Source organism: Gymnoscopelus braueri, assembly GCF_963280865.1.
Source record: "Gymnoscopelus braueri genome assembly, chromosome: 1".
In the NCBI taxonomy this organism is placed as follows: domain Eukaryota; kingdom Metazoa; phylum Chordata; class Actinopteri; order Myctophiformes; family Myctophidae; genus Gymnoscopelus; species Gymnoscopelus braueri.
This window is the reverse complement of record NC_137603.1, coordinates 10835595-10860032: the sequence shown is the minus strand read 5'-3', so window position 1 is coordinate 10860032 and position 24438 is coordinate 10835595. Positions and strand designations below refer to the sequence as shown.

The following is a 24438-nucleotide window of genomic DNA, read 5'->3' as shown; positions in this document are numbered from 1 at the left end:
GCTTCGAATAGGCCTATAATATACTTACACTTCAATATCTCTCCCAGACAGTTTAATCAAGTGGGACACTTTCACTCTCAGACTATTCATAAACATGCATGCAACACGCATGTTTTTTTAAGGATAATAAGCAGATCAAAGTTTCGTCTGCTCTAAAACATCCCTTTAAAGTCCAGTGTATTTTCCATCCCATATAGCCCAGGGAGACAGTCCGTCCAATTATAACAAAACAGATAGTAAACACTTCCGGTGAGTTGACGAGAAACAGGCTGAAGTGAACACTCTCTGTTTCTCGCTCCAAGCGGCTTCGGAGGCTCTCTCTCTCTCTCTCTCTCTCTCCGATCGCGGCATCTCAAAAAGATTTGGGACGTGAATGATTTCCGGGTCAAGCCAGAGGGCAGAGTGCGGAGTGAGCAAGTGAGCAGAGATTTGAGTATCGGAATCTGGCTACGGGCCGTGGCAGAGGCCCTCTATAGGGCTGACACACCTGTAAAGCCCTTTGAGACTGCGAACAGGGGTTATACAAATAATGTGTTGAGCGTATCAAAAAACTGAACATTTTATTGATCTCGGGCTAGAGCCAGCAAGAGATGTAACCAGGCACGGAGGAGCTGGCTTCCCCATACTGTTCTGACAAGCTGCATGCTGCTTATTTTTCACATGAAATTAATATCAATAAAGAAACCTTGAACCTGTTACAGATAAGTGGATAGATGGAATGGTAGGATGATAGAAGGCTGGGTTGATGAGACAAGGCGTATAGGGGAAACTTTGGCTCTGTATTTTTAGCCGCTGACATGCCCATGCAGGTCATACGGCAGATGACGTACAGAGACATAACTAAGCGGATGGTCTGTCCATCCAACTACGTAATGACACGACCACCAACTCCTCCTCTTCTGACATGGTCCTCTCTCTCTCCCTCCCGCTCTCCCCCTTTTTTCCTCCTCTCCCACGCAGCTCTCTCCCTCCCTTACTTTCTCTGATCTCCCAACCTCCTTCGTTTTCCCTCCGTCCCACTCTGTACAGTTCTCTCTTTTGTCACCTTTTCTATCTCTCCCTCCCTCCTTCTCCTGCTCATCTTCTCTCTCTCTCCTCCTCCATCCCTCTTTATCTTTCTCTATCCCTCCGTCCCACCTCCCGCCCCCTCTCTATATTCCCTCTATCTCTCACTCACTTTTTCAATCTCTCTCCCTTACTCTGATTGCCATCCTCCCCTCTCTGCCTCCGCCCCATCATCACTCCCTCCCTCCCTCCCTCCCTCCCTCTCTCCCTCCCTGTGATGAAAGAGAGAGTTCTGAATGAGGTAGAGCAGAGAGGAGGAGTGTGTGTGTGTGTGTGGGGGGGGGGGGGGGGGGAGGCAGAGGGAGGTGGGTTGTCCTCCTTATAAGTAGGAGCAAAGCTCTGGGCATCCACGTAGATCAAGACACCACGTAAGAGAGAGAGAGAGAGAGAGAGAGAGAGAGAGAGAGAAAAAGAGAGAGAGAGAGAGGGAGGCAAGGACACGTATACTTGCTCATAGGCTCAGAAACCTGCACCCGCACATACACACACACACACACACACACATACACACATACACACAGTACACACACAGGGTGAGGCAAGGACTGCACACCCTCTACCCACTTCAGGGATTCCTACTCCCGACAAGCACCTTTCGCCAACGCAGGTAAGGCCAAAGTGATGCTTGGTGGGCTTGTGTGTGTGTGTGTGGGGGGGGGGGGGGGGCTTTGCTGCTACCAGTTTGACCCCTGACATGTTCGAATGGAATGCCTTGGTTTTGTATGTCGTAGTTTTTTCTCAGGCCAGTATGGCCCTTGCAAAGATGGAATGTACCTCTGACTGGTTTTGCAGTGAGATTTGTTCAGAGTGATCATTTGGGGATCGGATGGATCGATGGATAACTGAAAAAGTTCCTATATATTGGGAGCTTGAAATGGTTCAATATAAAACTTTGACCAGAGAGTGTAGTATGAGTCAGAAGTATCCTGATGTGAGCTATGGAAAAAAATGGAACGGGAAAACTCAAAAGGGGATATAGAAGTAAAAGACAAACAACATAAAATTTAATGAAAGTTCAATGTCATTTAAATAAATAATATCATGCATGAGCAAGAAGGCAAATATAATAAGGAAAGAAAATTAAAAAAGGAAAGAAATCAGTACTCAACACAATACAAAACTATTAAACTACTCGTGTGTCATTAATGGTGCGTTATTTTCAATGATACTATTTATGGAAAGTTAATATGCAGACTGGTTGCAGTCTGAGTCATTCTGAACTCTAATTGTCTAGTTAAACAGAAAGACCTCGGGGGATTTGCCGCACTGTACTGACTAAGCGCTCTATACACAAACAGCTCTCCATCCCTGAACCCTCTTGTAGGGGCTTGCAGTCTTACAACAGAGGTCTGTACAGAACTGAAAAGGGTTTTGAAACTCACTTTGGCCCCATTGTATACAATTCATTATAAAACAGTGTGAAATATGATTGTCTACTCTGGACAGATGTCCTAACTGTGATGTTATTTGCAATAACCATAGCTGAAATATTTTACACCAAAATATCAACAGACTCTTTTTAACAGAGCTATCTATGTAAATACTGAGTGTTTTTATTTAACTAATTAATTTTATTATCAGAGTTAAATTAACACTATTTTACTTTGTAGGGCTACTAAGGGTGTCTGTTAATGTTTGCTGAATTACTACTGTCCTGTATGTTGTTACCAATCACAGCTAATTAAACCCAGCTGCACCGTGAATGTGTGGCATCAGAGCCTTCTAAGAAAATGGAGTTTGGAAAGATTTAAAATTATCACATTTGATTATTCAGCCTTTTAATTCGTTAAACAAGAGAAGGAAGAATATATGATTGACCAGTAGCATTGGGCTTGTAACCAAATCACGTCATGTTGTTAGTGAATCTACAGTAACTTAGCTACTCGTATATATGATTCCATATGAAACCTTTTTAAGGATGAACCAGAGAACCTTTTTTCCCCATTCCATACAGAACCTTTTGTTTTGAAAGAGAGGACTGTAAGTTGCTCAACCAGAACAAGACACAAAAGTCTCTGATCATTCTAATTAGAAGTCCATTGATTTTGTGTTCTATAGAATCAATGAAGAGCAGAGACCTGGCTATTATTTTCTATAAATACATCGCCACAAGGTTAAAGGCTTGTCTAAGCAATGTTAAAAGCATTTGGAAGACAGAGACAAATAGCACATTAAGCAGCTGTGGTCTTTCTGTGGATACAGTCCACAATAAACGCTTTGACTAAAAAGTCTTCTTCAGAATGATTATGAAGAAGACCTTTTAGTCAAAACGTTAGTCAATGAAGCTTTAACTGGGAGCTCTGTAAGCCTTAGTATGCAGACTTAACTTTTTTGATTTAGCTGGTCCTCCAGTGGATGTGCCAGTTCTATTTTCTTTCAAGCCATCATGAGTAAAATATTCACCTTAAAGCCCTTCTCTCTCCTTAGGTCCACTAGCCCTTTTCTGAATGAAATTGTAAGAAGCAGTGTGTATTTGCGTGTGCGTGTGCGCGTGCGCGTGCGTGGGCGTGTGCGTGGGTGTGTGCACGAGCGTGCGTGTGCCTCTGTGTGTATAGTATTTTATCATGTTGGAGGTAATTTGGGTGAGTGCAGGTCAGTTAATCAGAGTGGGCCCCCTCCCCAGGTCTCTTCTCAACGGAGGATTATTTTTAGTTTTGATGTGGAGAGAGGCTTTCCCCTGCAGATAACTGAGTCAATATATTGACTGTAATTTGTTAAGTTTCCTTCTTTTCTTTTTTTCTAAGGAGTGCCTCGCCAACCGATTTCGCTCATGACGAAATACCGCAAGTCAATATAGGAGAGATATACTAAAGCTGAGAGGGAGAGACAGATAATAGGGCAGCTGAGAGGGAGAGAGTGTAGGAGAGACAAAAAGTAGGAAAGCGGAGTGAGAGACAGTGTAGGAGGAGAGACAGACTGAAAGGTGGTGTGGACAGAGGACACATGAGGCAATACAGAAAGGTTTTTATGTACAGTAAGAAATCCAGTTGGTTTTTATTATATGGAAATGAATACATTGCTTATGCTTAGTCAAACGGACCTGAGTTACAACTCTACTTGGAGTACTTTTTTCCTTCTACACCAAATCTCTTTGTGAGCTTGTAGATCTGCTACTTTTAGCGAATGTTCCCTCCGGAATAGGGATGCTGGGGTTCAAGTGGTTAACTGCCAAATTATGTTAAGGTAATAAATAAAATTAATAGGTTATATAAACCATATGGTTTATGTTACTGTATATTAAACAACTATGAAAACAACCTCATTCATGCTAAATCTTCTGTCGTCTATCGGCATCAAATGTCCAACTCTGTGTCGTGCAGCCATGCCCTCGTCTCCGGTTCCCACTAGGAAGAGGCCCTCCTCTGAAGGTGGTTTACACAGGGGACATGTGTTGTCTATGTGGTCGGCTTTTTGAAGCAGCCAACCCCAGTATGCGGTTCAGCAGGGTCCATTGCCGGCGTGGTAGATCTTCTCCCTGAACACCGTCTCCCTGGTCCCAGATGTATAGTGGTGGATACGTGTGGGTCCAGCCGACTCCCATTCCTGCTTCCAGGAGGCCTCCGGGATAGAACTAAGCATCTCTCATTGTAGGGGTGCACTGGCGGGACCTGAGTCTGCCTTGGTTGTATTCATGCTAAATGTCTGCAAGGAACAACTGTCTGTCTACCTGTTTGCTCCCCTTCATGACAGAAATGTATTTAGCTGCAGGTGACAGTAATGAGGCATCATTGCATTGAGCATCCAGCTCAATGCAAAGTCAACATCTAAAGACCACGTGCTGTGCTTTTTATGGGGAGTCCATCCCCATAAAAAGCACAGCACGTGGTCTTTAGATGTTGACTTTATGGCTTATCTGTGACGGCTTATGGCTTTACAGTACACGTTCACTTTTTTAAAAAAAGAAAAGAAAGAAACACAGTAGGGTGTCTGGGTTGCTCAGCCTCTCAGTAGCTCACATGTAAGATGCAGACATGATGCGTAGTTCTAATCTGAATCATCTCAATCAGTTTTTAATCATCTTTCTGCCTTCTCTTCTCTTTCTATCTCCCCTGTCTGCCTTCCAAATTTTGCGTTAGCCCTGGGTAGGCAAACCGGCCTGAGCCTGGCGGGGATCTGAGGTCACTTTAATTATTACTGTTGTTACTGTAGGGCTGTGAATCTTGCTATCTCACGATTCGATTAGATTCCGATTCTTGGGGTCACGATTCAGATTTTTTCCGATTTTTTCAAAACAAACGATTCTCGATTCCAAACATAGGATTTCAGGATCTACTCCAGTCTGCTGGCATGAGAGCAGAGTACATTTACGTAGCTTTCATAATTGTAAAGGTTTTATCAACTAAACACACAAAGGTAAATACAAGGTCCAAATAAATAAATAAAATGGATCGTCCAACAGTAGAATCGCGATTCATATTCGATTTTTTCTGACACCTCTATCAGTGCAACTCTCTCTCTCTCTCCCTCTCTCTCTCTCTCTCTCTCTCTCTCTCTCCCTCTCTCTCTCTGTGATTGGCCAATTCGGAAAATATTCCAGCACCATCTGCATTTAGGCTATCTAGCCACCAGAACTTCCCTTGTCCTGCTGAAGTTCTGTGAAAGCAATTGCTCCGACCGAGTGATGTCACATTTACAAAAAGATAAAAAGAACGAGTTATCTAATTAGCTCCATGGAAAAACCTCTGTCACCCCAGATAACCTTCTCAATGGAGCGGCTGAATGGAGGAGGCAGATGGAGTCCAAGAAGCCGTCAACATTCTCACCTGTATTCCTCCTCCTGGTTAGCAACCCAGCATTCTGTACATCAGAGGTTAAAGGGTCACTGTTCCCTGGGGTGTACAGAGTTAGCGGGTGTCCTCTAGGAGAGAAGATAAGACGCGTGCTAATCCCAGGGACAATGGTCACGATGCAATAGGGTCCGCATCTTTTTGTGGGTTTAGGATTAAAAAGAAAACAAAAATGCTCCTCTTTATCTCTCTCTCTTCCTGGTAGCTGGGTTGTATGCAGTACTTCCACCTGTTTTCTCATCAAACCATGAATTGACGTCATCCATAATTACATGGATTGTAAAATGTACTCGAGTACTGTACTTAAGTACATATTTTGAGTATCTGTACTTTACTTGAGTATTCGATTTTTTTAATACTCATTACTTTTACTCAAGTACATTTCTAGGAAGGCTGTGAAGTAGTAGTTACTTTTAGGTTGGCTGTTATTTAGTTTTAGTTTTTACAGCTTGTCAAAGCCGTCAATAAACAGACCCCAAGTAGTCGTCACTTTCTCGTTACTTTCTCCCTTTTCTCCCTATTGGCTAAAGGCCAGCCAATGAGAAGAATCATGCTGAAAACGAAAGTATTGCATTTAGATTATTCTGGTCAGGTAGTTAAAAATGTAATAAAAAAGTATATAGCTATGATTGTGCTTGTGTCAATCAAGCGATTAGGCAAGTAGATGGATGGATGGATGGATGGATGGATTGATGGATCGAGTATAAAGGTGCCAACAAACCACAGAGCCATAAGAGTGAGTGTGCACACAGACACACACCAAAATACTCGAGTGATTTCAGTGGTTAAACTTTCATTGGATTTGCACGCTTGATGGAGCTTCATACACTTTGCTTTAATCCGTTTCCTTTATCTTGGTTGTTCTGTGATATTTCTGAGGTTTTTGCCTTATCTAAATTTGCCTGTGACTTTCTGATGTCTTTATCGGTGAAACAAATAAAAATGGCTTCAGTTATGGGTTGTCAAATCAATATAATACCAATTAATTGCTACATCTTATCTTCTGTAACACAGACACAGTTTGACTGGATTTTACATATTTGATTGTACTTTTCATTACCCCCGCCAGGCCGGAAGGGCCGAAGGCAAGGGATTATGTTTTCGCTCCTGTGAGTCTGTCTGTCTGTCTGTCTGTCTGTTTGAGAACAGCTAATGTCAGACAATGTTGGACCGATCAGAGTAAAACTTTGCACACACACTCCCAGAAGAACTGGCGCTGCAGGCCGATTCACATTTTGGCCTATAACTCCTGAACCACTCCCATGACCACTTACCAACACATTTTTTTTAATATTTTTGACTTTCATATATAAAAAAAGAAAAAAAGAAAAGCTGTGTTATCTTGGTAACCACTTTCTAGTTTGTTTTATTTATTACTGTAATGTTTGCATGCAGTTTAATCAGCATTTAGAATGGTGTTCAACCTGTTGACTGGAGCTAAGTTTCAGGTGTCACGATGCCTGATATTATCGGGCACCTGAAAGCCAGTAAGAAACCTGTATTTTCTGTGGCCATGGTATTAATAAAGTCACTACAGCGCATGGCCAGAGGAACAGCCATGATTGGTCAATGAGCCATGTGCCGCTAGTGCCAATGGTTCCTCAAGCTCAATTTAGCTGCAGTATGTGAGGCTGACAGGAAGTAAGGCTGCCGAGGGGACTCCCTCAGCGACAGAGCGAGCACAACCGCGTGACTCAGAATGACTGTACAGCAGGAGACATTTAACGGGGAAATGGAGCGAAAGAAGAAAAATAAATTGGACAAAAGCCCTCTTTTCCGCCTCCATTATTTTTATGTCAGCTTTAAATTACACTGAGTGACATTAGATGATGATTTATGGTCAGATTCCTCTGAACATACTGCACGCTGTGCAATTCATATAGGTCAGATAAATGGCAGATATAATTGGTAGACCTACTGGATTCCTTACTCGCCTCAAAAAGTAAACTGCATTTGTTTTCATTTTCACATTTTTAGATGGATTGGAAGACGTACTTTGTTTTCAAATTTAACATCACAAGCTTGATTCACTCAATACAGGGAAAATGGTTGTAGCAATACAGAGCCATACAGAAAACATTACCACAGTGTAGACTAATACAGTTTAATAGCTCAGAAAGCTGCAGTTTGACAGCCAAAGACTTTAAGTGAAAACTGGAAAAGAAAGCAACCTTTTTGCCTCTCAAGGATATACAGTACATGTATGTGTGCATGTTTTTAGAACAATTATAACAACTGTTATTGGGCTCTAACAGCTCCAGTTTATTTTACCATAGGCAAAATCATGATTAAATCGGCTGTCAGGTCTTGCACTCTTCCATAAATCATGCAAACAGCTCTTTTTCTATTCTTGAAAGAATTGCAGTTCAGACTTGATGAGGTTACTTGCTTGTTTATAAATAAATGTTTGAGAGAAAGAGAGAGAGAGAGAGAGAGAGAGTATATGGGATGCGTTCATGTTTATGGTAGTGTGTGCTGTGTGTAAGTTGTGGTGTGTGTAGCCTCGCATTGACCATCCTGATCATGTGGGTTCAATAAATGTTGGGTATGCAGACAAGTCTTTATATCTATTGTTCATAGTAGTTGCCTAGTAGAAATAGCTGTCCCGGAGCTATACTGCTCTGGGCCTTGAGGCTGTGGTACTACTTGCCAGATGATAGCAGCTGAAACAGAGACCTCCATCCATATGCTGGATGGAGGGGAGCTCACATCAACTGATGCTCTGGGCTGTCCATCGCACCATCTGCAGCTCTTTGCAGTTGAGGGCAGTACAGTTCCAATGCCAGCAGTGGTGGAAAGTAACTAAGTACATTTACTTAAGTACTGTACTTAAGTACAATTTTGAGGTATTTGTACTTTACTTGAGTATTTACAATCTCCAATACTTTTACTTCTACTCCACTACACCTCAGAGGCAAATATTGTACTTTTACTCCACTACAATTATTTGAAAGATTTAGTTACTAGTTACTTTTCAGATATAAATTATGATATTATAAAACATACATTAACCACTTTAGCCCTATTTTATACCTAGGCTATTTGAAAATAGCAGATCTACAAGCTCACAACGCGTCGCATCGCGACGCGTTGTGAGCTTGTGACGCGTTGTGAGCTTGTAGATCTGCTATTTTCAAACATTTTAGTACTTTTACTTTTGGTACTTTTTGATGCCAATACTTTTGTACTTTTAATCAAGTACATTTATAATTCTGGACTTTTACTTGTAACAGAGTATTTCTATATTGCAGTATTGGTACTTTTACTTAAGTAAAGAATTTGAGTACTTTTTCCACCACTGCATGCCAGGCGGTGATGCATACAGTCAGGATGCTCTCATTGCTGCCCCTTCTTCAGCCACCTGAGGTGAAAGAGGTGTTGCTGTGCCCTTTTCATCTCAGGAGAGGTCATGATGTGTGAACACAAGGAACTTGAAGTTGCCGACTCTCTCCACAGCAGAATTACTCTGATAGTACATTCTGGTGGCTGACAATGCGAAAATAGCCAATGTTGTGATTACTATTTTGAATTTAACATAAGCTTTTATAAAATAAAGGGGGAAAAGCCACATCGAATGCAGAACACCGCTTCTCTGACCAATCATGCATGAATAATCCGGCTTTAAGTCATGCTCCAGTTTTGGAACAATTTATTTCACATTTCCAGTCCTCGATGAATTAAAAAACAGTGTGGTAGAAAGCTACTGAAGAGAATAATGGATAGATATAAGTGGTAATAGTGTGAAAGTAGCTGAGGACTGCTTGGAGTGAGTTTTGTGTCACGAGTGCGTGGACAACATGTCATTGAACCTACAGTATGTAATCAGGGTTTATAATTCTGTGTATGGCATAAGTAGACAGACATCAAGAGATTTTGGTATGTTTTACAAGTCTAATAAATCTTGGATTGACTACAATAACAATGGTGATAAGAGCTTTAGCTTTAGATGGTTATCGACAGGGCCAATTCCTTGTCTTTGTCCCTTGAAAGGATTTTTCATTCATACTTTAACCAAATGAACCTTAATATGCCTATACTGAGCATATCATAATAGGCAAACATGCAGCGAAAGTAGGCACACATTCGGCGAAAATATCCGAGCTACAGGCTCACAACGCGTTGCAATGCATTGTGAGTTTCAGAGCTTGTAGATCGGCTGTTTTAAGTTAAGAGATTTGGTGTGACGGGGAAAAAAAGGAGGCTTAATGGCATTTCCAGTGCCTACATTGCAGTGGTGGAAAAAGTACTCAAATGTTTTACTTAAGTAAAAGTATCAATACTGCAATGTAGAAGTACTCCGTTACAAGTAAAAGTCCGGAATTCAAAATTTACTTGAGTAAAAGTAAAATAATTGGTTTCAAAATACACTTAAAGTACCAAAAGTAAAAAGTACTAAAATGTTTGAAAATAGCAGATCTACAAGCTCACAACGCGTCGCGTTACGACGCGTTGTGAGCTTGTAGATCGGCTATTTTCAAATAGCCTAGGTATAAAATAGGGCTAAAGTGGTTAATGTATGTTTTATAATAATATATTTTTTTTATATCTGCAAAGTAACTAGTAACTAAAGTTTTCAAATAATTGTAGTGGAGTAAAAGTACAATATTTGCCTCTGAGATGTAGTGGAGTAGAAGTAAAAGTATTGGAAATTGGAAATACTCAAGTATTGATTGATTGATTGAATATTTTATTAGGCAAAAAATGTAAAACAGCACAGTTACATTTAAAATACTTTGTCTAACAGGTCCGTTCATAAAAGTCCTTGCGGACTTGTTTCCAATGAGGGCCTTGGTATTTAATTCATAGGCATATATAGTGGCACCACAGTTCAAATATCATTACAAAATAAACAGCCAAAAACAATATATAACACTATGTACAACAAAAAAAATAAAAAAGAGGGGAAAAAAATATGTACAAGAACAGGGGGGGGGGGGTCTGCTGTCTAACGGGAAAATGGTACTACCTCCACCTTTGGCCTCCTGAAAGGTGATTTTTTTAAGGCTCTTTTAAATGAGCCCAGCGAACTGCATTTTTTGAGGGATGGAGTTAGACTATTCCAATCCTGGGTGGCAGTGCTGTAGAAGGAGAATTTGCCCATGTTTGATTTATGGGTGGGTGGTACCAAATTGTTGTTAACGCTCCCTCTGGTATTGTGACTGTGGGTGTCGCTAACCTTTTGGAGGTATTTACTCAGATATGCGGGAATTGGGGGCATATCGGGCAAATTTGCATTTACAATTTTGAAGGCCAGTCCCATTTTTAGTTGTTTAACCCTGTCTTCCACCCTGAGCCAGCCTAGGCTGGCAAAATGGGTGGGAGAAAGGTGGGTCATGGGCCCCAATCCGAGGAGTAGCCGAATCAGTTTGTTTTGGGAGGTTTGAAGCTTAGTCTTCAGTGACACTGAGGTGTTGGAGTACCAGGAGGTGCAAGCATAGTCAAAAAGTGGTTGAATCAGGGCCCCAGAGAGGGTCCTGAGGGCCTGAGGGTTGACAAAAGAGGAAACTCTGCCCATAAATTTGGTTCTCTGGTTTACTCTTTTGACCACCTTTGTAGCCATGCTATCACCTGTCAGGTATTTGTCAAGTACACAACCCAAATAGGTAATCTCTTCTTTGCTAGAGATAATTGTGTCATCGACTTTGACCTTGAAATCATTTACATCCATCTGTCTGAGGGAATGTTTGGTCCCAAAGAGAATGGATTCAGTTTTCCCAAGGTGTAGTGACAGTTTGTTAGTAAAAGTACAAATAAAGTACAGTAAATAAAGTACAGTAAAGTACAAATACCCCAAAACTGTACTTAAGTACAGTACTTAAGTAAATGTACTTAGTTACTTTCCACCACTGCTACATTGCCATAACAGTATGTCATTCAAATAAAACGTTGTCCTCTTAGTTTTGAAGAGCCCCACACATGCCGTAAATGTTGACAAGTATTAGACCCCTGACCAAAATAATTCATGCAATAGCTCATTTTCACCCAGTCACGATATGAATAAAAAATGAGGGATTGATTGATTAATGAAGATGGTTCTCCAATCAATCAGGTTTTATTCATGAAATGTATAGTGCCATGCTAACTGTATGCATAACAGCAAATGAAACATGCTGTGCGAAATGATGCCTTGTTCTTTTCAGGTTTAAGCAGGGATTTATTTTCCTAAAGCAGCTGTTCTCAGAAACATTCATATCTTTATCTGGAGTTGAACTCACTTTTCAACAAAAGAAGCTTTCCTTTTCCCTTTCCATCACAAAGAAGTCTTTGATTATAAATCCAACTTGACTCTGTCTCACATCTTCATCTGAGCTGCCTCAGCACATCACTGGGGCTTTTAATGACTTAATTAACCGGTTTATTTAGTGGTTCATCACTTAATTAAGCACAGTAATTGGGTCATCCAGGACCTCTGGAGAGAGAGAACCTGACAGACGTCATGATGGGTGGAGGGGGATCTATGAGTGATGCTTTCACAGATGTTAACTGTCAGTTCATTTAGCATACAGTTAACTTAGGCTTGACCAAGGTCCCTATACTTTTCTTGAATAAGCAGAACTAGTGCAAGAATAGTTCTGGGTGGTGTTGAGGGAATTCCGTTTCCTCCTCACACTCCAGTGTTTACATTCTCCAGGGAAACACCAAGGAGTGATGATCCACAAACAAGGGGACATTATAATATGGCTTTATCTGAGAGAATATAGTTATTAAATAAATAGCCCAAACATGTAGACATAATCAAGTATTGTCTTTCCTGTTGACAAAATCAACAGACCAATCGGAATATGATATCATATGATTATTCTTCCCTTTTGACAGAGGACTAAAGGACCTTTTTCAGGTTCTCTCTTTAGCAAGAAAGCAGGCCGGGACGATGTTTGTTCCTCCAGGTCTTCTGTGCTGGTCTACAGTTCTTTTTTGTATAGTTAATTAATGTAAGTTGAATTTACACATTTTAACTAATTCTTCTTGAGTAATTGGCTTGAATGAAAATAAAGAAGAGTAGCTACTGCTGGTTTTAAGTGCATTGACCGTTTATATACATGGGCAATGGCCATGCTCTGTTTTACATTACATTTATTTCTTTTATTTTTGTTTGTTTCTTTTATTTTTTCCATTATTATGCATAACATGCATTGTGTGTCCTTTGAAATGTAAATACAAATGTTAGGCCTATATTATCATTATTCACTATATATATTTTTTAGAACAGCCTGTCAAAAGGTCTTGGTGACTGCATGCCAGAGTTAAGAAGACGTATTTAATGTCATACTTCACGGCTAAATCTGATTTCTCTCTCCATTCAGCCTGTCTCTGTTAAGTCTCTAATGAGCTGCATTATCTCTTGCCACGATCTCCCTTAACTTAATAAAGCTGCTTTTATAAAAGCACTCAGACCGCAACAATGCTGCTCCTACAGTTTCCCTTCACCTCACCCTCATTCTGCTGAAACGTATAGGCCCACTCTTATTATTATAACTGCTTCCCATGCTGTTACAGACCGCAGCATTAAATAAGAAAATCACTCAAGCTGTTAGGGATTATATGTGGCTGGTCTTTTGTTCGGTGGCCGGAGGTCTGGTAAAGACGTGCCGGGAGAGAGAAGCAACCGTTGGCCATAGATATAAAAGTGCATTTATTTCGAAGGAAGAATCACGTTTGTGGTTTTAACAATCAAGTGCGTACGCGCGCGTGCGTGCGTGCGTGCGTGCGTGCATGCGTGCGTGCGTGTGCTGTATTCACAGAAAGGCAATACAAGTATTTCTTGTTAAGGTACCATACCTGGGACCTATTATAATTCTGTTCTTTATCAGAATACAGATACATACACACACACATAGGCTATAAGGGATTTGCTTTGTGAAAGAACTACCCAACATTAAATGATTAAGGAGAAGCCCTATAGTGTTGTAGTTGTTGTTGTTTTTGGTCATATCAAACTGTCTGGTATATTTATCTTAATTTGTAGAAGGCAAGACATACATTTTATTCATGCTTAGATGCAGCTGATGAGCCTTTCCCCATGTTCCTACAGCCCCCCCCCAGATTTCATAGAAAATGTAGACCAATCCTCTATCCCTCTCTCCATGACTCTTACCCCCTAAAAGTGACGTCCAAAATTCTGACGTAAGGAGCGCCTAGCGACATAAAGGTGGGCGTTTTGTCTCCCCCTCCACTCCCTCTGGCCAGAACGTCAGCCAGCATTCCTGTCCGTTCGGTTCCGTGCTACAGTCAACTTGACCTTCGTATTGTGCACGTTGCCTGTAGTACCCTTGGCGCCCTTGGGAAGTATTTAGGAAAAAAAAGTTTTCCTCGCCCCCTCCTTCTCCAAAAAAAAAAGACCCACGTAAGCAGGGTGTTTAGCATGGGGCTGGAATAATTGACCGTACAAACTGAATAAAGCTAGGAGAGTGAACAGCTGACCTTGAGTGTATACTGTAGTGGCAGTAACGTCTGCCCACGTAATGCTCTGGTCAGCAGGCACCACCCCATGACGCAGAGACCAGGTTCCAGTATTTAAAGGTTCCAATGACGTCATCAGAGACACATTTGCATAGTTCAAAAGTGAGACATAGAACAAATGGACATTTAGGGCCATGTATAAGCATGTAAGCATATAAGCATCTGTTGGGATTACAGTAGGTAAAAAACTTGCAACATATAGCACATAGCACATAGCACATACATTCAGATATTTTAGACAATATTTGGACAACAGAGCATTTAGTAGAAGTGATATTATATCCTAATTCTGTGTTGGCACTTCAATTTCCCCTTAGGAATCATATAATTGCTGCCTTATCTTATTTCATTTTTTATTTGTGATTTGGAAGCCACTATAACATCATTTCAACACGACTTCTAAACAAAGTTATATATTACTACTACTACTATTAATACCACTCCTTCTACTGGTACTAATGTTTTATGCGTTTTATATAGGTTGGGTTGCCTCTGCACCATGATCCAAAGCCATTTCCATGCAGACATTTCCGTACTTCAATGGAAACTGTTTTCCTTGTACAAGTAAAGACCTGCTGAGGAACAGTAGGTAGATTATCCATTTACCTTAATCTGATGATGTACAAACTGTAAGTAAGTTATGTTGATGAATGTGCCTTCTGTGTTCATATCTACAAAAGGATACACAGTTACCATGCAGAGGGCACACACACAGTAAAAAGCATTATCTTGCAGTTTGGCTATTCAAAAATAGCAGATATACAAGCTCGTAGCGCGGAACTTGTAGATCTGCTATTTTTGAAAAACCATGAAAATGTGTGCCAATCTTTGAATATATATATTCTTTTAAAGCCAACATTTTTAACTCAAATCTTTGCTTCTAGGGGTCCCTGGAACAAAACATTTTAGAGATGGGGGTCGGTGGCCAAATACATATCATTTTGGGGGTCCTTGACATGACAATTGAGAACCACTGATATAGAAACATACGTTTTTCAGAAAACTGTTGGGATTTAGAAGACATTTGTAGAATCGGCCTCAGGTCTTAATGGGTTAAATGGACACATGAACACACTGAGGATTATACAGTGTACTCTGTAGAGATAGCCAGGACAATAAAGACATCTTTACACAACACATTGTCCCTCTCAACTCATATAAATACTGCCGCTAGGCCAACGCCCAAGGTGTCACTTTCCAACGCCAGACACCCTCTAGCATCTCCATGTATACCCCATTCACGGCATCATATCTGCTATTATCTGCCACATTCTTTCTAACTGTGTGAGAAAAACATGTTTTATTTTTTACATATTATATGCTTTACACTACACAAAATCTGTGTTCGAAGTTGTGGGTTGGCAGCTGAAAGAAATCTGTCAACGACGTTGTAGGCTGCTGAAACAATACGTCTGTGTTCGTCCACATCCAGACATGACAGGAGAAGCAGTGCCCATAGCTTCAGGAGGAGTGATAACTCATACAGGATACTGGAGTGAAATAGGAAGTGATGAAACAAAACAAAAATAGCAGACAATATTGGAACTTAAACACTGCACTACAGAAAAAAACCTCTATAGCGATTATCAGAATATAGGGCTTTAACTTTTTAAGATTATTTTTTGTTTGTTTAAACCAAAGAAATATCACTTACCTCAAGGCATTAAGCGTAATTAATGATTAAACTAAACATTAGTACTATTGTTGTACTTTGTATCTTTGTGCAGTAATTCGATCACTTCTAATACCGTAGCTTATAGTTTCCTCAGTTTCCTCAGCCTAGTTTATGCCGTGGTTTAATGAGCGGACAATGGAGAAACTGTGGCTGAGTTCCAGTCGCTGGCTGACGATAGGTGCGCAATGCCTGGTCTCTGGGATGCCTCTCCTTGTGATGTTCTGCATCACGGATGGGGTCTTTCAGGGCTGTTTTTCACCACTGGAGTCCAGGAGGGAGGGAGGAAGGGGTGAGTAACGATATAGTGGCTGGCTCTCGGCATACTCTGTTTCTCAGCTGGTGCCTTGACTTAGAAATGGGGGGGGACCAGGGGAATCTGACCGTTTAATTAAAACAGAGCATCACAATGGCCTTCAGTTAAAACATCTACTGATACACAAATTGGACACATCATCAGTGTTGTTTCCTGGAGTCACTGGGTGTTTCAGGTCTTGCAACAGAGACCCTCCTCCAGGCGACCCGACCAAGGCTGATCAGACCCCGGCCTGTGTCCAAGTGGCATGCTACTGACCCCACTGTCTCTTGGGGGCTTAGGGTGGCAGGTGAGCTGCGGGTGTTGGCGACACTAGGAGGCTCTGGGCACTGTGGGTTGCCTCCAGGCCTGGCTCCTCCTGCGTCTGACCAGAAGTGACCTCTGTGCGTTGTGTCGTCGTTGCCGCTGGGCAGCAAACATCTCATTCTGCCTTAACAGATTTTTTAAACCCTCCTTGCAGGTTTTACAGCAGTCTGTAGCTTTGGGTTCTTCCTCACAGAAGAAGTGGTTTGGGCTGCCAACCCTCTCCACCCTGGGTCGCCGAGCCCAAACACTTCAATGGGTGTTAACGTAATGTGTTTTCTGCCCAGTAAGTATGAAACTGACAGCAGTAAACACAGCAAAACTGTCGCCGTCTGGCTATGCTTACTAGTTAGCCACAGACACAGCTCTGGTTAGCAGTGCTAAGCCATATTAAAACCTATTCATTTCAATGAAAGTTGCTCCCCTGGAAGTATAGACTCTCCTTCTGCGATTGGCACCAACGTTGGTGCCAATAGAGAAAGCACACTAGGGTTTCAGGCTTTGGAAGCATGCGCACTAGGGTTTCAGGCTGAGGCTATAGAAGTATGTGCCGTAGTGTCCTTTATTGTAATACCATATTTGGCCACTAGTTCAGGCTTGTTTCAATCATCCGCCACGGTCCTGGGAGCTTGTCAGAGCAGCAAGCTTCAACCTGTTGTCACACAAATTGCATTGTGGGTAGCGTTCTGCAGATGCACCACCAGGAAGATTTTAGTTTTCCCTTCGAGCTCCGGCTTACTTGTGGACCACGCATTTCTTATGGAGTTCCATGTGAGGCATGCCCAAATAAGGAGTCCAGGCCTGTCTCTGACATCAGTATTATGATGTCATATTGATCAGTGTACTCCATATATGGGGACATGCAGATGTATCTATATTGTTTTTGGACATTCGCTGATCTGACTGATTTTCAACTCCATGCGCCAGTAGTCTCTGGATAACCTCTGTGATATCACAGTGATATCACAGAGCGTGACATCTTCTTAGATACCAGCAGGATTTATGTAACTGTCTGCGTGCCACAATAGTCTCCATATATGTTACGTTTGGACATGGAGATTTTCAGGCTGCTTGGCATAGCTACTGAAAATCCACCGTCCACCCAAGTCCACCCAACATCTACCCACAAGGCAATTTTAATATAATATGATGAACTTCAAAATGTCTTTTATTTGTATCATCACTTTCACTGATGCTCACATCTAAAAGGTGTTTTCGCAAAGTTTGTTTTCTTATTTAATTATCATATTGAACCTTTATTTAAACAGGAGTTCAACATCACTTAGACACACCCAAAATGTTGTTAAACGTTCACTGCGAGCCTAATTCATCTTCAATATGTCATAAGGAGAAAATTACATTTTAGGTGGTTAAGTGACTGGAAGGAATTATAATTAAATCGCAATCACTAAGCAGCCCAAATTAATTTATGACATAATGAAAAGTAAAGTTTAATTTCTGTGCAATTAGCTTTAACCTTACCAACTCAGGATAAGGTAGATACCACACTGCCAATCTATTCTCACACCAAACCCAAGTATGTTTGTGTGAGTGAGGGATTGTGTATGTAGAAAGAGAATGTACCTTTTTGTGTGTGTGTGTGACTATGAGCCTGTGGAGAAATGGCTTGTGTGTGTGCGTGTGCGTGCGTGCATGCTATTTTGTGATTGTGTGTGCTTGGGTGGATGCATGTTTGTGTGTGAATGTGTGTGAACGAGAATGGGTGTTTATGTGTATACTATGCGTAAGTGCACGCGTGAGAATCGTGCTATGACACACAGTGTCAGTGTGCCTGTTTCATGCTGCAGGCGTTAATTCAGGCACCAATTAAGAGAACAAATGGGCTTGTTTAATGAGATGAAAACATTGCTTGTGTTTTTGACGTCATATTCCCAAGACCTCAATTCTATGCTCCAAGGTCAAATGATTTTCTTTTCAGTTTCTACCCATCCATGTCTCACTCTACTTTTTCTTCATGACTTTCTCTGTCTCTCTCACTCTAAAGACTTGTCTGTTGACAGTGTTGGCTGACAAAATTACATCTTTTCAAATGAAAACTTTTTTTTTCAGTTACAGCAAAAGTACAGTTAAAAAAAGAAAACATCCTCAGATATTGTTTAGGATTAGGAATTTGAATCCATTTGGAAAAGAAAATGTGTTAAAGGTTTCATGACATTCAGTTTTACAACACATTAAAAGTCTTTATCATGGTCCTTCAAACGTGTATTAACATGTTTTAAATGAAAAATCCACTCCAGTGAGCCATGGTAGTTTTGTTTCTCTCTGATTTCTAAAGCCTTTTCAACTGCAATGAAAAAAGTAATCTTTGCCTGCGGGTGTCAAAGTTGAGGGATTTTGCCTTTCAATCATTGCCTCTGCCCCGCCCCCCAAAGGAAACGATAGGGGAGGGGAGGGGCGTGGAGGAGAGGGGGCGGGATTAAAGGACTATAACGTCAAAGTCCAGGGGCCAATCCCAGCATTTTTTTTTGCCTAATTAATTAATTAATGAAAATGAATGTCATGAAACCTTTAACAGAAGATGAAGCCTTATCCCATCGTATCATCTAAGGGTGGCTCTTGTTTCTTAACCAATTGAACCCCAGCATGCCTATTCTGGGATGGAACATTTGCCGTTTTACTAGAGGGTTTAAGTGGTTACAGTAACTAATGCACCTCTGTGTTGTAGACTGTGGGACCATGAGGAGCCCTCTGCTACCTGTGTTTCTGCTGTGGCTGTGTGTGCCGGGACACTGTGGGGACTGCCAGGCGGACTGCCTCTCCTGCAGCAGGACTCTGCCCAAGCAACTCAACTTCAACACCATGGTGAGCTTTCAGCTGCAATGTCTGTTCTACAAGTCTATGTCTAGAAGCTATACATAATATCCTATCTAGACTAGTTAACTAGTGTCTTGTACTTTCTTTTTCTTTCTTTCTCTCTTTCTTTCTTTTCTTTTCCTTTACTCTCACAACACAAATGCACGCATGCATGCACACACACTAAATTGGTTTAATAGCAACAAAGGGTTGGTATGATTAGATCCTGTGGGTTGGCCTTTCGCCACCACTGAGTGCTCAAAATCAGGTCCATGCATTATAAAGTCCATGATGTTATAAAGATGAAGAATGATACCTATACAGGTACCTCAAGTTTCAAGACTCAGCAAGTTGATTTTCATAACGCACTGAGATTGGAATCAAGTTGTTTCCTTGAAAATCATACACAGTACTCCACAGTAAGCTTTGGAAAATGTTCATCATCAGTAATGTCAAGTACACCGTGAGGGGAGTGATATGGGCTCCTAAAAGCCACTATACCACCATCCAGAGAGTATAACCCAGGCTCTTGACATCACAGATCAGGGTCTTCTATCTCATTGTATCCAGATTTGGAATACAAAACCCAAATGTGAACAATCAATAATTTGTTTGCAAAAACCTATAAAACTTTGCAAAACATTTGATTATCATCTATCAAACTAGCATTACATCAAACTATTACAAGTCAAAACATAGAATTATGCACATCCAGGCCATACATTCTAAATTACTTATTAATACTGTACTGCAAATAAAGAATTGTTGTTTCTTTGCCTAGTTCTGAGATGTTTTGTTTGTTTTGAGGTCTTTCGCTGAGAAGTGCACCACACACACACACACACACACACACACACACACACACACACACACACACACACACACACACACACACACACACACACACACACACACACACACACACACACACACACACACACACACACACACACACACACACACACACACACACACACACACACGCACACACACACAGTTTTGCTGCTTCTTATTGTAGCTCTATTTATATTCGATGGCAGCTGTGACAGCCAAATCGTAAATGTTCAATGAATTCAGATTTTATCTCATTTCATCATATTTAATATAAAATGACTACCAAGTCTTCTCATATGATGCAAACACACCTCTCCCCCCTCTTTTTTAATAATGACAGGCAGGGAAAGTGCATCTTTTTTTATGATGCACTGTCCCTTTAAAAGTGAACCAATTACTGGTCAATATAGAGATCTAATGGACCAAGGGAGATAGTTTGTTTGGTTTGATGTGGTATCCCTGATTTCATTAGAACTTAATGTAATGGAGCCGGCAAACACACACATGCTCACTCTCGCAACACTCTCTATGTCTCTCTCTCTCTCTCTCTCTCTCTCTCTCTCTCTCTCTCTCTCCATGTGGTCTCTCTTTAAATTTGATGATGATGCTATCTACAGTAGCTTCCCTTTATTTTCAACCCCCCCCCCCCCCCCCCCACACACACACATCCCTCGTCAGCCCTCTGTGACTCACCCCTGTTGCCCTCTCGGCATTTGGACTGTTAATTTGCATTGGCTAATTGAATCCCCAGGATAGATGGTGCGTGTGCGTGTGCGTGTCCCATCTCCAGGATTTCCTCTCTCACCAAAAACAAAGACGTTTAACCAAAAAGTAACATCCTAAACCCTTTCATCAGAGCCCCCTTTGTTTAGATGACTTTTTGAGACATACGTCTTTGTTTTATTAGACAGAGTATACAGTGCAGAGGGGGTCATCCCTATGTTCTCCATTTTGTATTTTGTTCACTGGAAAAGCAGTCACACAACACTGACGACGTACAGTACTTAATAACTTAAAACATAAAACTGTATTGCATTGTAAATTACAGCCCTTTTCACCTAATCCAATTCACTTGAACCATCTTCAGTAAATGCACCGTTAAATACATTAATTTGTTTTGGACATTGGACACGTTTTCTGGTTTGTGGATGTTGGTTACAAATGAGCGCTCACTAAGAAAACTGCAGCCAATGACAGCCAAGTTGAGTCAACCACACACTTGTTTGCTATTAGTTGAAGCCCGGTCAAAGTTCACTAAAGTTGTGAAGTACAAATTTGCTTCACCATGGGAGGCACACCCCTTTGCTTGCATACACTGGAGGTGAACAGGACGCAAATATTCAAATCACGCATGTGTGACTGTACCCTTAATCAGAGACAAGTTAGACCCGGGACACCAGGTGAATTAAATGATCTAAAACCATTATATTAGGGCATCTTCAGGGCCAGATGTGGCACTGAACTACGTACATCATCAAGGACCGGTGAAAATAACAACCTCTTGTCCTCTCCTGTGTCAGGTGTGTCTCATCGAGTGCGAAAGCAACGTTTCCCCAGCCTTCACGTGGGACGTCTGTCGCAAGACCTCCGAGCTGTCTCCCCCCTCCTCCATCTACGCAGAGGGCGCCATGGTGAAGAGAACCCAAGAGGAAGTGGAGGCCATGCTGCCGGATGAGGAAGAGGAAGCGGAGCAGGCGGACAGAGATTTGCTGCCCTTCACCTTGCAGAGATTCGACCACATCGCCCGGGCTCTGGGATTGGACGAGAGGGGCTTGGGGAGCCGAACCACCCAGCTGGACTCCGCCTACAAGTCCAACCCTAATGCCCTAGCTCTGCAGGAAGAGGACGAAGAGGGAGGTGAGATGGAGGGGGACGTCGGCATAGCGGGGGAACAGCAGGACGAAGCAGGCCTGAACGTCTCCAAGCGGTTCGGCGGGTTCCTGAAAGGGAGACACGGCTACAAGAAGCTCATCTCAGCACCAGGGCGGTCCTTCCAGAAGCGCTATGGCGGCTTCATCGGCGTGAGGAAGTCAGCCCGCAAGTGGAATAACCAAAAGCGATTTAGCGAGTTCCTGAAGCAATACCTGGGCATGAGCACCCGCGCCACCGAGTTCAACAGCATGTCAGAGGACCTCACCCAACAGAACGAGGTTTAGCGGACCACACCCCCTTAGCTTCAGCCCATATCCCCTGCAATTTAATTTAATTCCCTTACTTTGCCTTCTGATTGGCGCCTAGCTGAAATTGGCTTTCTATAAACAGATGCACAGATTATCCACTCACAAGTAACTACAACTAAATGTAACTAGAAGGTCCCTGAAAACACTAGATCATGACCACATTTTATAATTCTTCATCTGAGACTCATAATGGAGTACTCGCCTCCCATGAAATAAGGATTGACTGCAAGCCTTTTGATTCTATTAGGATAGAGTAGATAAAAACATAATTGGACCCTGAAGGGGATCACCTTCTTTTTAACTGGCTGTTCAGGGCAGCTGTTTTTAAAATGACATCCGGGGCGGAGATGCCTCAAAGGGTCCATGTTGGTTGGGGTCCATGAGTTGGTCCCCAGCTAAATTAAACTTTTCATTTCAACTGTCATGTCATTTTGAAGTAGCACTATGAGAGAAGAATGTGTAAAAACCTGCTCTGTTATGTGTTCTATCATGACTGGTTGTCAGCAGGTCATGTCTTATACAAGTTGTTCTGAGGGCTTCACTGTCTTCTACAATTGAGAATTTCCAAAATGGGTACAAGAATTGCTTTCAGGCCACCGTAGCATCACAGTCTTTATTATACTGCCCTCTTGTGGCTAAAGAAAGTAACGCAATCTCAGACTTTTAAGTTCCATCTGCCCCCTCATCCATCCATTATAAATGCTGCCTAGGTTATTTGGTAACATTAGTACTTTGTTGAATTGCAGCCTAATCGAGTCAGGTTTAATTAACAAATTTCTCCTTCAATCTGGTCCAAACTGAAAGTCTCTGTATTCATGCTTGTATATGCCAATGGTCTGTCTGCAGGTCTAACAACTGTTTTATCTAAATAAGTGACCACTGGTTCATGCCTGGCTCTGGAGCACAGATGCCAGCAGCATACTGTGTAGGCCCTATGTACAAAGCAGCTGTGTTTGTTTGTTTGTTTGTTCATTATCTTAAAAAAAGAAAGAAAGTAAAAGAAAAAAAATGTAACCGTGTGAATTGATTTGTTTGCTCAGTATAAAAAAACTGTAAATAGCTGAATTTGAACATGTAATAAAGATAGTTTAATATTTCCTCTGTGGCTCGTCATGCAACAATATTTCTGTGTCATGAGTTTTGTTCACATTCCATTTTTTCTTTAGCTCTTGTTCAACCAGGCAAGAAAGCGTAAAAAGGGCAGTGTGCAGCGAGTTCACTTTGATTTGTTTGCCAGCCACAGATAGCAGAGGGCAGAAAATAACCAGCCACATACAAACTGTGGCAACATTTGGCCATTTGCCTGGTGGCCACTGGCCACCCTTCCTTCTAATGATGTATTCTTACTGTATTTATACATCACAACCCCTGGCCAGTTGCTCTAGAAGAGCAGCTGGACTTAAGGGTGTGTAGAACGTAAGTCACTCACTTTCCTTACTAGTTTTTTATCTTTTCACGTCAGACATATGCACGCACACATAAGCATGCACATCCACTCAGGTCATTCAGGTGCAGGACAAGCAGAAGATGAGCATTAAAAAAAAAGTAAGCAGAAGATGAGCATTAAAAAAAAAGTAAAGTCTGCACACACTTCCTGACTTTGTATTGTGATGATTAGTGGTGGACAAAGTACTCAACCCCAGTACTTGAGTCAAAGTATAGATACAGGTAGATACTCCTGGTCAAACATTACTATCAAATGTGTACTTGAGTTAAAGTACTGGAGTACTTGCTTTAAAAATACTAAAAAGGGCAACTTACAATGTATTTTCTTTATATCAATGCATTGCTGTTCTAAAGTGTTGACATTTTTGTGAAAATAACAGATCTAGAAGCTCACAACGTGTTGCATCGTGATCGTTGTGAGCTTGTAGATCTACTATTTTCACAACATTTTAAATAGGGCTTAATTGGTTCATTCATAATGTACCTTTTCCCTTCTTAGAAATGTAGTGGAGATAAAAGTACAATATTTGTCTTTGAAATGTAGTGGAGTGAAAGTATCCA

The 24438-nt window shown here is 41.5% G+C and overlaps 1 protein-coding gene across 1 annotated transcript; it reads left to right on the top strand.

Annotated features, from left to right (window-relative positions):
• Positions 1 to 1587: 1587 nt before the first annotated feature.
• pnoca (prepronociceptin a) lies at positions 1588 to 23505 on the top strand. Its single transcript, XM_080425882.1, has 3 exons — positions 1588 to 1672; positions 19290 to 19426; positions 21772 to 23505. Exons 2-3 carry the CDS (start codon positions 19301 to 19303, stop codon positions 22405 to 22407), a joined length of 762 nt encoding a protein of 253 aa, XP_080282008.1. The 5' UTR covers positions 1588 to 1672; positions 19290 to 19300; the 3' UTR covers positions 22408 to 23505.
• The last annotated feature ends 933 nt before the right edge of the window (positions 23506 to 24438 follow it).

Bases quoted from the DNA above. Each gene is read 5' to 3' on its own strand.
- pnoca (XM_080425882.1), top strand. From the start codon at position 19,301: ATGAGGAGCCCTCTGCTACCTGTGTTTCTGCTGTGGCTGTGTGTGCCG. The intron at 19,427-21,771 runs GTGAGCTTTCAG...CTCCTGTGTCAG, and splicing joins AACTCAACTTCAACACCATG to GTGTGTCTCATCGAGTGCGA.